Source organism: Antechinus flavipes, chromosome 1 (assembly GCF_016432865.1).
Source record: "Antechinus flavipes isolate AdamAnt ecotype Samford, QLD, Australia chromosome 1, AdamAnt_v2, whole genome shotgun sequence".
Lineage (NCBI taxonomy): Eukaryota > Metazoa > Chordata > Mammalia > Dasyuromorphia > Dasyuridae > Antechinus > Antechinus flavipes.
In genome coordinates this window covers 720,494,459-720,507,608 of record NC_067398.1, presented here as the reverse complement: position 1 = coordinate 720,507,608, position 13,150 = coordinate 720,494,459, and the positions used below count along the sequence as shown (strand labels likewise).

Sequence of the window (13,150 nt, the reverse complement as noted above, 5' to 3'; positions counted from 1 at the left end):
GTTAGGTCTTGCGGGAAAGGCAGGTAGAGGCGCTGTCCCTGGTGCTGAGAGACCGGCAAGTTAGCAAATCCCAACTCCTGCTCTCTGGGAGTTTGCGGCCGAAGCAAAACAGAAAAAGCCGAGATTCTCCGAGGAAATCTGAGTTGGGAGAGACCATCGGGTCCGATCATTTCATTTTATAGGGGAGAAAACGGGCCCACAGTGTCAGATGTCAGTCAGCAAAGGGCTCCGCAGGCTGGAGCATTGGACTGTTGGGGGATTGGGGTCAGGTCCTCCCCTCGAGTCCAAAAAGTCACTTTCCCAAGTGTGGTTGGGGGAGGGTGTGATCGGGGCTCGGAGGAACCACACCCCTCTCCCCAAACTCCAGCACAAGATGGAGAGGCCATTTTCACTTTGCACTGAAAATCAGTGCCGTGAGAGAGGCAGGTAACACTAGTCGGGCGCCACGTTACAAGGACACACCGAGCCTCCGACACTCGGGACTCGTCCCCGGCCAGAGGCCGCTGCCGCACCCTGGCCAGCTCCTCGGACCCCCCATTTGGAGCCCTTTCCATCTCACTAGCAAAGTGTGGCAAATTCTAAGATCCTTTTAAAATGAGGGCAATAAGTGGGTGCTGGACTTGGAGTCGGGGAGGTAGAGCAGAGGTCAAGTCCTGGCAAGTCCCTCTAAGCCCTGGTGCTCAGGCAAGATCTGCCATTACTTATGTTGACTAGCGCAAGGGAAACAAACGCTCATTAGACTTCACAGCTCTCAGCACTGGCAAATTTCATTAACCTAAGTGTGGGAAGCCCCACGAATCCCATTGGTGGCTCCTTCCGCTAGTGGGGTCAGCGCTTGAATTATCTGCTCTGTAACATAAACTCATTATTGCAAACATTTTCTTCACTTTGGAGCCTCAGGTTCCTTTTTTTTTTTTTTTTTTTTTTTGCTGAGACAATTGGGGTTAAGAGACTTGGCCAGGGTCACACAGCTAGGAAGTGTTAAGTGTCTGAGACCAGATTTGACCTCAGGTCCTCCTGACATCAGTGCTGGGGCTCTACCCACTGCACCACCTGGCTGCTCCCTCAGGTTCCTTTTTAGTCAAGGGAGAAAGTTGGGCTTCCTGATCTCCCCGGTCCTTTCAGGCAATATATTTACCATTCTATGACCCTAAGTTCTTAGTAAACTGTAGAGAATTTTTCCAGGGTGAGGTGCTTTGTGAATGGTAAAGTGTTTTTTTGACTGTTAGGTACCCTAATGGTTATGGTGAATGGAGTGTAAACTGCTTGAGGGCAGGGAACTGTTTCTCTTTTGCCCTTGTATCCCCAGGGGCTGGATATCTGGTTCCCGGGAGGAATAGGGACTGGACTGGTGATTTCGCTGGTATAGACAACTCTAGGGAGCAAAGCTCCCTCTGCAACTTCCCTGAGACTGTCCTGAGCAGTGGTTGAGAGTCTGGCCCAGAGTCACTCAGCCAGTAAACCCTGCACTCCCTGATTCCGGGGCAGGCTCTCTAGCCACCCTGCCATGCTGCCTTTCTGGCTCACACTGGCTGCTTAATATATCCTTGGGGCATTGGAGTGAGTGGGCTAGCCTGGGCTAGTGGGAAGCAGGCTGGGAGGTCTGCAGACCGCGGTCAGGCTGCTCTCCAGCTGTTTTCCCAGACTCCTCTCCTGGACCACGGGGCGAAGCTCTGGGCTTCCTCCCTGCTGCGGCCCTGGGAGCCGGATGGGGGGGACCGAGGAGGGCTTCCTCCCAGCAAAGCAAAGGCCGCCCACTGGGGCAGGATTAGTTTAAGAAAATCACAGCTACACCCAAAGAAAGGACACTGGGAAATGAATATAAACTATTTGCATTTTTGTTTTTCTTCCCGGGTTATTGATACCTTCTGAATCCAATTCTCCCTGTGCAACAAGAGAACTGTTCGGTTCTGCACACATATATTGTATCTAGTAACCTATTCAACATGTAAAGGACTGCTTGCCATCTGGGGGAGGGGGTGGAGGGAGGGAGGGGAAAAATCGGAACAGAAACGAGTGCAAGGGATAATGTTGTAAAAAAAATTACCCTGACATAGGTTCTGTCAATAAAAAGTTATTAACAAATTAAAAAAATGGAGACTGGCCCTCCTTGTCTCCCCCCTTCCCTCCCCCACCTTGTTGAGCTCTTAGCCGGCACAAGACTGGTGGGAGCCCTGTGGGGTTTGGATCCCCAGGGAGCTGAGGAGGGGGGAGGGGCTGGTCTAGGGAGAAAGTGCTGGCTTAGAGAGGGGGAGGGCTTTTCTGAGGTCACACAGCAGACAGAACTTCCATCGGGGAGTTCTTGGCCCCTCACTTCCGGTCCTGGCCTAGAACTGGTCCCGGGTTTGCTGCTTCCTACACAAAGCACCGAGTTTCATGCTTTTATTCTGTGGAGAGAAGCCTCAGGATGGGGAGGGAGGAGGGACTGTTAGCCCTGGGGCGGCCCTGCCTCCCTCTCAATCCCTTCCCCCACCTCATCCCCTCCACCCCCCTCTGCTTCTTCCTCCCTCTCCCAGCTGAAGGAGGTGGTGCTGAAGAGCGGCAAGGTGCTTCGAGCCGACGTGTGCGTGGTGGGCATCGGTGAGTGTCCTCGGGCTCCCCCCGCTCCCCGCCAGACAGGGAGGGGCCCGAGCCTGCCGCCAGGGCCCGGTGCAGTATGGGTTACAGGGAGGGGGCAGGAGGAGCCCCGCTGCTGTCATTCCAGGCTCGATGGCCCTTGGGGCCTGTCCTTAGGGTCCTGGGCCTAGTTAGGAATGTTACCGGGGCTTTTAAAATGGTATTTTATTTAGTTCATATTTTATCCAATTCCATTCAAAACAAAAACCATTTTTCACATTTATTTTTTGCTGAGGCAGTTGGGGGTAAGTGACTCGTCCAGGGTCACACAGCCAGGAAGTGTTAAGTGTCTGAGACCAGATTTGAACCCAGGTCCTCCTGATTTCAGGAGCTCTATCCGCTGCGCCACCCAGCTGCCCCCACATTTGTTTTTTAAATTGTTGAGTTGTAGGATCTGGGGTGCGGCTTGGGCTTGAGCTTGGGCTGCAGTTGGAATGGGGTGTAGGTTGTAGATCGGGTTGGGTCTCCATTGGGATTTGGGGTGAAATGATGAATTTAGTTGGGAGTTAGTTGACGGTCAGAGCTGGGGCTGAGGCTGCAGTTGGGGCTAATGGGAGGCACGGGCCTTTCACGCCCCGGGAAGACCAGGAGAGGAGCCCCAAGGATCGGCTCCCACAACCACACTCCCAGGCCCGCCTGCCCTTCCTCAGCCCATTCTCCCTCCCTCTTGCTGGCTCCTGGGCTTCTGTAAGGGTGAGCGGGGCCAGAACCCGCCTCACGCCGCCCTGCGTCCCATCAGGCGCGGTGCCAGCCACAGGCTTCCTCAAACAGAGCGGAATCAACATGGACGCCCGCGGCTTCATTCCCGTTAACAAGGTCAGGTCCCCCTTCGGGTCAAGGTGGGGAGGCTTCGGCACAGGAGGCTCTGAGCAGGCTGTCCCCCCGGGGGAGGCTAGATGCTCAGGACCCTGATGTGGAGGGGGCTGCCGGGATCTGAGATGTGGCCTGGCCACAATGGACTTGTTCTGGATTGGGAGTTCCAGGCTTTGGGTTGTGGGTTCCAGGCTCTGCATTGGGAGTTCCAGGCTCTGGTTTGGGAATTCTAGGCTCTGGGTTGGGAGTTCCAGACTCTAGGCTGGGAGTTCCTGGCTCTGGATTGTGGGTTCCAGGCTCTGGTTGGGAGTTCCAGGCTCTGGGTTAGGAGTTCTAGGCTCTGGGTTATGGGTTCCAGGCTCTGGGTTGGGAGTTCTAGGCTCTGGGTTGGGAGTTCGGCTCTAGTCTAGGAGTTCCAGACTCCAGGCTGGGGCTCTTGGCCCACATTCTCCTTTAAATAACTTGTCTGAGTCTTCTCTCTCCCGCCCCGATTGCCACCCGCATTTTCTTCCCCAGATGATGCAGACAAACATCCCCGGCGTCTTTGCGGCCGGTGACGCCGTCACGTTCCCACTGGCCTTGAGGGGCAACAAGAAAGTGAACATTCCGCACTGGCAGATGGCCCACATCCACGGTGCGTGTGGGGCCCCGGGGGGGGGGAGGAGCAGAGCCTCCGCCTGGTGGGCACCCGCTGGGCCTTGGGCGGTTTTAGAAGGGGGGCAGAGACTAGCAAACGGCACGAGCACACAGCTCATGGCTTGGTCCCGAGAACCTCATCTCCTCCGTCTCTCTTTCCTTCCCGTCCTTTCATGGGATCTCACCCCAGGGAACCATTAAGAAATGCTTCTCGAGTGAATAACGGGAACATCCATTTCTAGACCGTCTTAGTTTACAAAGTGCTTTCTTTAAAAAGAATTCATCTTATTTATTGACTATTTTTCCAGCTATATTTGAAACCAAAACAATGTTTTACATTTGTTTTTAAATTTTCGGAGTTCTTGATTCTCTCCCTTCCCCCACCCACAATTAAGAAACCACATGTGAAGTTCCATAAAAGTCAAGTTGTGAAGGAAAACATAGTCTCCCCCCAATGAAAATAGAAACCCTCAAAAAAAAGAGACAGAGACAGAGACACAGAGAGGGAGAGAGAGACAGAGAGACAGACAGAAAGAGACAGAGACAGAGAGAGGGAGACAGAGAGAGACAGCGACAGAGAGAGACAGAGAGAGAAAGAGACAGAGACAGAGAGAGAGAGACAGAGAGAGACAGAGACAGAGAGACACAGAGACAGAGAGACACAGAGAGAGAGAGAGTGAGGGAGACAGAGACAGAGAGAGAAAGACAGAGAGAGACAGAGACAGAGACACAGAGAGAGACAGAGAAAGAGACAGAGAGAGAGAGACAGATACACAGAGAGAGACAGAGAGAAAGAGACAGAGAAAGAGACAGAGAGAGAGAGACAGAGAGAGAATGCTTCAGCATGTATTCAGACACCAACAGTTCCTTCTCTGGGCATGAGTAGGATTTTTCATCGGAAGTCCTATCGAGCAGTCTCAGTATTAATGAGAAAAACAAAGGTGTTTCCAGCTGGTCATCCCAGAACGTTGCTGTTACTTACAAAGTACTTTCTTCACAGCACTGAAGTAGACAGTGCATTATGATTCCATTTTATAGAGAAGGAAATTGAGGTTCCCAGGGTTTCGCAGCCAGGAGGTGACAGAGCTGAGACGACGGTTTCCTTCGGGCTCCGAACTGAGGGCGCTTTCCACCAGACTTTGTGGTCTCTAATGAATGAAAAAGCATTTATTAAGCGATTACTGTGCGCCAGCCACTGTGTTAAGTGCCGGGGACAGATACAAGCAAAGAAGGCAGACCCTACCCTCAAGGAGCTTCCGTTGTCTTAGGAGAGGACGGCAGGAGAGGCAGTTAGAGAAGGACGTTGTGGACAGGGAGCCAGAGACGATGATTGATGTGGAGAGGGGCAGTTGGTTGACACGTCTTCCTAAGAAGTGGCGACTGTTCCCGAGTTAGCCTTGGGTTTATAGAGGAGAGCACATGAGCCAGGGTGCGGCCCGGTGGGTTCTTGAGATGGTTCAGGACAAGGTGACACGCTTGCCAGACAGCTCTGAGTCACAGTTGGGGACCTTCACTTTGGACAGAGGTGGAGGCTGGAGAGTTGGGCCCGTCACGCGGAGAGAACCAGAAGGAGGCAGATTCATGGATGCATGGGGAGACGGCTGGCTAGATGAATGAGTAAAGGCATAGAGGGATAAACAGACAGTCAGGTGGAAGGCTAGATGGAGGAAGAGTGAGTGAGAAATGGAGAAAACATTTAGCAAGTGATAAGCGAAGCACTGGGAACACAAACGCAAGCAAAAATAAACACTCCTCAAAGAGCGTGCATTCTAATGGGGAAGAAAGCACAGGAACGGGAGCTGAAAAGACGGATGAAGAAGGGACCCTCGGGGGGCAGAGTCCACAAGGAGTCCAGAGCGCCGTGAATGGAGAGAACGGACAGGTGGATACACAGACAGGGACGTGTGGATGGACGAAGCGATGGACGCGCCGCTGCTGAATGAACGACTCGTGGGAAATGGTAGACGGACGGATCGGTCGATGGCGTATGGAGACACAGGTCGATGAACGAATGGGATGATGATGGATGGTTCGGTTGGTGGATAAAAGAGAAAGACGGATGGAAGGATGAGTGAAATGATGGATGAATGGGATACAGCTTTTCTTCTAAGTCTTTGAGCAGAAATCCAAGTGGGCTTTAACACTTTGAAGAAGACCTCGAATCCCAGGCAGGAAAGCAAACATTTTGGGGAAAGGTGTCCATCATCTATGGATTTTTCCCTTCCTTTTCCCCCTCCTGAGGTTAAGTGAATAATGAGAATGTCATTTCCCTCACCTCACCCGCTCGGTCTCAAGCCTTTGAATATCTGCTAAGACCAGTCTTGCATGGACAGAAATGCGAAGGGTCTTCTCCCATAGGAGCGTGTCTCAGCAGATGGTTTCCCCAGCGTCTGTGGCCAGGATCCCCGTGTCCCGTGGCCAGCCTTCCGGTCTTAATCCGTGACGCATTTGTCCCAGCTTGGCTTTGATGAGAGACAGAGAATCCATCTGGATAGCCCGGAAGCCTTTCCAGCGCGGTAGGAATGTTCCGGGCTTGGGATCACCTCTGAGAACGCAGGGCCGTGGACCGTAGGAGAGGGATAGCGGAGAACTCCGGTCCGTAGTTGGAGGAGACTTTGTCAGTCTGTCAGCAAGCATCTGAAGTCTGTGCCAGCAAAAGGCCGAAGAGAGTCTCAAGGTGCTCACGGTGTGTCCTGGTTAAATTGGAGATGATCACCAGAGGGAAGCGCTAGAATAAGAGGAATCAGGAAGGGCTCTCCACAAGAGGTAGGGTTTTAGCTGAGGTTTGAAGGAAGCTAGGAAGCAGAGACGGGGAGGAAAAACACTCCAGCTAGGGGGGACAACCAATAAAAGTGACAACAAACAAAAAATAAAAATAAAGAGGGGGACATGGAGCATGGGGAGGTAGCAGGTGCAAGTGGGGGCTGGGAAACTCAGCAGAGGATTTTGCATTTGGTACAGGAGGTGATGGGGAATTACTTGGATGAGAGAGGGGGGGATGGTGACAGTCCCATCTGGGCTTCAGGAAAAGTTAATCTGCCCAAGAAACAGAGTGTGTAAAGCGTTTTGCGAACCCTGAAGAGCGACAGAGAGGTCAGGATATTATTACCATTGTCATATGCCCGTAAAGCCGCTGAGGGTGTCCCCCACTGCCCAGTCATCCATGCTTTCGCCCACGGGCTTATCCCTGCCTTGCTTGGATATTCCCAGAATTCCAGAATGTCAGCGCCGGAGACCCAGCGGGACCCAGGGTTCCTCCTGTGCCTGAAAAGGACCCTCTTTGACACTGCTGCTCTGCGGGCAGCCCTTCAGCGATGGCCACTCCGCTACCGCCTCAGGCAGCACCATTGCTCCCCAGGGCTCGAGGAGGTGCCATAGTGCATAGAGTCAGAAAGTCTCACATTCCCGAGTTCCAATCCAGACACAGACTCACTTGCTGTGTGACCCTGAACGAGTCCCTTCACTGTTGGCCTCAGTTTCCCCACCTGTAAAATGAACCGAAGGAGGAAGTGGCAAGCCAGTCTTGTATCTTTGCTGAGACAGTTCCCCCGAACCCCACAGTCACTGACCGCCTCTTGTCCCTTGTGAGCCTCACTGTGGGACTGACCTGGAGGGGAGAGGTGGACTGGGCAGGCGTCCCCACCCTCCAGGGACTGGGGGGTGTGCAGCCAAAGGGGTAGCGAGCTCCGTGTCACTGGAACAAGGCAAAGGCTGGCTGAGCACTTGCCGGGAGCCTCGGTCAGGTACGACTCGGACTGAGTCTCGGGCCCCTTCGAGGCCTCGGTCTGAGATTCTGGAGTCTCGTCTCTGCTCATGGCGCGTGCTCGCACACAGTGTGGCAGCACACACGCACACACGCACACACACACAGTGATGGCGCAGGAAGGACCCCCATGTGAGGGGCTCTTTCCCAGCTCCCGGGTTGCTGGGATACCATCACTGAGGCGGTCCTCTCCAGGCCGACGGGGGTGGTCTCAGCAGAGCCGCCTGAGGCAGCTCAGCCTGGGTCCTCACAGACTCCTCCTCCTCCTCTCAGGGCGCGTGGCGGCTCAGAACATGCTGGCCCAGGAAGCCGAGATCAGCACCGTGCCCTGCCTGTGGACCGCCATGTTTGGCAAGAGTATCCGCTACACAGGTACTGGTCGGGGGCTGCTTGTCTCATGGGTAGGGAGTGCCCCGGGTGCCGGGGAGAGAGGGAGGGAGGGAGAGCAGGCGGGCCGGGCGGTGACGCTACTGCTAACCTGAGCCGGAAGGGAGCCGCCGAGCTTGCCCTCGGGAGGCTGACAGTCAGCTGGCCACCAGCATGGCGGGGAAGGAGGGCGAGGGAGAGAACCAGTCTCAGCCAGTGGATCTCTGCCACGATCCTGAGTGAAGGGACCCCACGGATCCGGGCCTGACCAGAGGGGCCGCAGGCTCCTGCTCAGCCCAGTTCCTGCTGGACAGCTCCGGGTGCTGACAGGGTTTTCCTCCGAGCTTGCGGGGATTCTCCCCCGGCTTGTACATGGACTCCCTTCTCAGCTTCTGCTGTTAAATGCTAAAAATCCAATCTTTAAGATTCCAAAGGGAGCCCATTGGATTCCAGCTGTGTCAGGTTTTAGAAAATAAGTTCACGGATCCGGCTTAAGAACGCCTGCCTGGATGGAGCCCGGACTCGGCCTCTCTGTACCTCCCCCTCGGCTCCAGATTCAGGCTGTGGGGAGGCGGTGGGGGAGCTGAGGCTGGCGGAGGCGGCTCCTTCCTGAGTTCCTTCAGGGACCTCCGTGGGCTCCGGTTTCCTCTGTGAAAAGAGGGTCGGACCCGGTGACCTCGGAGGTCCCGTCAAACTCGACCTTTGGTCCATATTCGAGTAGGCTGTAAATTCCTGGGGATGAGGGATCTGGGATCAGAGACTTGGGACTGGAAGGGACCCCAGGGGACATTGACTCTCCTCCCCCTGATTTTGTGGGTGCCCAGAAAGGATGGATCGTTTATTAGGGTCACGTAGTGTCTCCTGGGACTTCTTGATGCCAAGGTCACCGTCCCTTGGGACACTGCTCGGTGGGTTGATTGGTTGACCGCAGCCTCTCTGGGCAGAGCCCGTTCCCTGGAGTCCTGTCATCGAGAACGTGCTCCAGGACCGTGGCAGCCAGGACCGCTGGGAGAAAGGGAGGGGGCGCTTGGATCCTGGCCCTGCCTGGCCACCTCTCTGTCCCCTCTGACCATTTCTAGGGTACGGGGACGGATTTGATGATGTCATCATCCAGGGGGACTTGGACGAGCTGAAGTTTGTGGCTTTTTACACCAAGTGAGTGAATCCCTGGGGCTCCTGCCCTGACCCCTGAGAGAGGGAGGGGGCAGCTTTGGGAGAGCCTCCCTCTCTCCCCCAACCTTGCTGCTGTGAGGGGGGGTGAGCCAGCTTCGGGAAGGCTCCCCCCCCCACAAGCACCCTGACCCTCACAGGAACGATGAGGTGATCGCCGTAGCCAGCATGAACTATGACCCGATCGTCTCCAAAGTGGCGGAAGTTCTGGCCTCGGGGAGGACGATCCGCAAGCGCGATGTGGAGTGAGTAGCGGCGTCTGTGTGTCTCCCCTTTCCGGCCCAGGCCCAGGATGGGCACGAGCTACCCAGGAATAGAACCGCCCCCCTCCCCCGCCCCCGCCCCCGGCAGTGGGCTCAGGTAACAAGGTCCTCCTGCCCTCCATGGGGGAGACATTCAGAAGGTCAGAGCGGGGCCAGAGTGAGCCCCAAGGGGGCGCCAGCAGGGAGCCAGCGCTTTTTGGACTCCACTGTCTCCTATGAAGGTCATTTAGGGACGTTTCTTGGAGTTGGACCTGAGGCCACAAGGGGGCAGCCTCCGGCTTCTCCAGGTGTCTCAAAATGTGGGAAAGCCTCCTGCTGGGGAGGGGCTGGGAGGCTCAGATGGGGGGGGTCTGTGAAGGGCTACCCCAGAGCCGGCTGTGAGTCAGGGAACCGAAGGCAGGGACAGAGAAAGCGCTCTGGCAAATGGAGAGCAGAGGGCGCGCCCAGCGGGCAGCAGCGCCCAAAGCTGGCCCCAGCGATCCCGATGTGGGAGAGGGCAGAGAAATGGGCAGGTCTGCCCCGGGCCCTCCACAGGACAAAGGACCCAGAGGCCAGACCCACGCCCGGGAGGGCTCCCGACTCCTCCGTGTGAACAGCTGACAGTTCTCACTGTGTGTGTGTGCATGAGTACGTGTGTGTATGTGTGTGCACGTGTGAGTGTGCGTGTGCGCGCGCAGGTGCTGAGTTCAGACAAGGCACAGTCCCCGCCCTCGTGGGGCGCACAGTTAACTGGGGAGAGGAAGAGGGGTGGGAACAAAGCACCGGGACACAGAACAACCCAGGAATGAGGCTGCAAATCACTTGGGCTTCCCTGGAAACCCTCCAAGAGCTATGGGACCGAGGCTCGGTGCCCTCTGCCCAAGCCCCAGAGAAAGGCAGGAGGCCCCTGGATACTCTGGGAAGAGGGACTGGGAATCCATGAAGGCCGGTCCTCCTCCCCAGGAGAGCACTGCCTCCCCCAGGCCCCGCCCCCTCCCCAGGGTAGCCCTGCCTCCCCCAGGCCCCTCCCCCCTCCCCAGGGTAGCCCTGCCTCCCCCAGGCCCCGCCCCCTCCCCAGGGTAGCACTGCTTCAGCACAGGCCCCGCCCCCTCCCCAGGGTAGCCCTGCCTCCCCAGGCCCCGCCCTTCTCCCCAGGGTAGCACTGCCTCCCCAGGCCCCGCCCCCTCCCCAGGGTAGCACTGCCTCCCCCAGGCCCCGCTCCCTCCCCAGGATAGCCCTGCCTCCCCAGGCCCCGCCCTTCTCCCCAGGGTAGCACTGCCTCCCCCAGGCCCCGCTCCCTCCCCAGGGTAGCACTGCCTCAGCCCAGGCCCCGCCCCCTCCCCAGGATAGCCCTGCCTCCCCAGGCCCCGCCCTCCCATCTCATCTCTCCCTCTGAGCCCATGCCAGGCTCATGGCACCGCCGGGTGGACACAGGCCCGGGTGGACACAGGCCCGGGTGGGGTTCTGAGGCCTTGGGCTAGGGCAGGAGCAGGGCAAGGGAGGCCAAGACTCAGCCGGGAGCCCTGGTGTTGATGCCGGGACTCCTAATAACCCCTTTTCTTCCCTTTCTCTCTCTGCCTCTCTCCTCTGCCTTCACACCTAAAGGCTCTTTGCTCGGCTTGGCAAGTATGTTTCCCTTCTTGGCACTTTCCTGACTAATACCCACGAGCACCGCGGCAGCTCCCATGGGGCCCTGGGGGAGGGGCTGTGGTTCTCAGAGGAGTCCGAATGTTGGGAACCAGCGGGACAAATGCTGGGGAGCCCAGACCCTGTGCCCAGGGCAGGTGGGTGAGGGGCAGCTCTCAGAGTTGGCCGCCCACCCCAGCCTTGATCATGGGCTGCGATTTGCACCACTGGAGGGGGTTATGCACTGCTGGAACCTTAGATCAGTGAAAGGTGGGCACAGTTTGCGGTGAGAACCTGGCACTTTCTGTGAGACCTCGAGACAAATGGCTTCCCCTTTTGGACCTCAGTTTCCTTCTCTGTAAAAAGGGAAGCGTTATTCTCGATGGCCTCCAAGATCCCTTCCAAGCTCCAGATCTGGAGGGGAGAATTTTTCCGGAGAAGGGCAAGGCCAGTTTGGGGGGGGGGGGAGAGCAGGCAAGGGAGTAGCTAAGTGGATGATGTTGGGTCCCTGAGGCTATCAGGGAGCTCCTGGAGCACTGTGGGCTGCCCTGGCCCTGGGAAAAGCACTTTGGGAGTCCAGTAGGTGGTGGATTGGAGCGAGAGGGGGCTATGAGGAGCTGGGGCGGGGGCGGCCTCCATAGGCAGAGCAGTTCAGAGTCTGAAAGACCTCGAGCCCTGATTAAGACCTGCTGCCTTTGAGGGGGGGATGGGTCACGTCGTTGAGGCTCACAGGAGCTAAGAGGTGCTCCAGGGATGGTCATCTACATGCACAGGGTCATTAGCCCGGAAGGATTTCCTTCCGGGAGGAGCCAAGCAGGCCAAGCTTCGAGTTTTGCAGATAAAACCAAAGGGAAAATGATTTGCTCACGATCGCAAAAGTCGTGATGATTTGAACCCAAGTCCTCTGGCTCCAGAGCCCGTTCCGTTGTGCTTCTTGCCAAGGACGAAAGGGGGATGGGCTGCCTAAGTGGGTAGTGAGTTCCCCGTCCTTGGAGCCCTTCACGTGAAGGCGGAGGCCACGTGCCTGCTCAGCTCTCAGGGTGCCCCCCCCACCTCCCCATGAGGAAGAGCTACGGGAACGTCCAGTGGGCCGCGCGGCCGCCGTGGGAGGGGGCAAGGGTTTCACCTGCGGGCGGGCCAGGAGCGAGGGAGGCTGGAACGCCGGCGGCCCGGCGCTGTAGCCCGGAGCCAGGGGGCGGGGGGGAGGCCCCCATCGGGGCCGGAGGGGAGGCCCTTAGCCCTGGGGAGAGCGGGCCCTTTAGCCGGGAGGGGGCAGCAGCCGCCCCGGGGCCGAATGTGTGGGGAGGCGGGGCTGGACGCTTGTCCAGAGACTTCAGCCCGCAGAAAGCGGCTCCAACCCTCTCTTCCAGGACCGGGGACATGTCGTGGCTGACGGGCAAAGGCTACTGAGCCCCGGGCGGCCGGGGCGCCGCCGGCTGCGGCACATCTGGCCAGGACGTGGTCGGACTCTTGCCAAACCGCCGCCTCCAGCCCCTCCCTCCGAGCCGGATCTAGCCCGCCTGGGGCTCGGGGCCAGCGGCCGGCTCTGCCAGCATCCGGGGCTTCCGGAGGCACAGGAGGAGCGGGAGCCCCTCCCCCAGCGGCTCTCCTCCGGCCCCCACGCCTGCCTCTGGCCAGCCCCCCTCCCCCCAGCCCCCGCTCCCGGCCATCTCCAGGATGGAGCCGAATGCGTTTCCGGGCCTTAGGTCCGCGCCTGTAAGTGAAAGGACTCGGACTAGGTCTTTGGGTCCTTCCACATCTTAACCCCTGCAGGATGATTCCTCCCTTCCCCCCCCCCCCCCCCCCCCCCCGGGAACTGCTGAGTTTGGGAACCGGAGCAGCCCCGCCCCCCTCCTCTTCCGCGCACCAATCAAGCAATAATAGGCAATAAAGAATCTAATTTTGTGTTGGACCAGAA

General features: G+C 57.5%; 1 protein-coding gene across 3 annotated transcripts in view; it reads left to right on the top strand.

The window, feature by feature from the left end:
- Positions 1-13,150, top strand: part of AIFM3 (apoptosis inducing factor mitochondria associated 3) — a 38,890-nt gene extending 25,740 nt beyond the window's left edge. For 2 of the 3 annotated variants that reach the window (XM_051973269.1, XM_051973270.1), the window contains exons 14-21: positions 2,517-2,580; positions 3,356-3,432; positions 3,946-4,063; positions 8,102-8,200; positions 9,274-9,349; positions 9,505-9,609; positions 11,212-11,232; positions 12,603-13,150. In XM_051973269.1, the coding sequence (XP_051829229.1) occupies positions 2,517-2,580; positions 3,356-3,432; positions 3,946-4,063; positions 8,102-8,200; positions 9,274-9,349; positions 9,505-9,609; positions 11,212-11,232; positions 12,603-12,642 (600 nt within the window). In that variant the 3' untranslated portion in view covers positions 12,643-13,150. The remainder of the gene's footprint in view (positions 1-2,516; positions 2,581-3,355; positions 3,433-3,945; positions 4,064-8,101; positions 8,201-9,273; positions 9,350-9,504; positions 9,610-11,211; positions 11,233-12,602) is intronic. The other variant, XM_051973271.1, reaches the window with a different exon arrangement.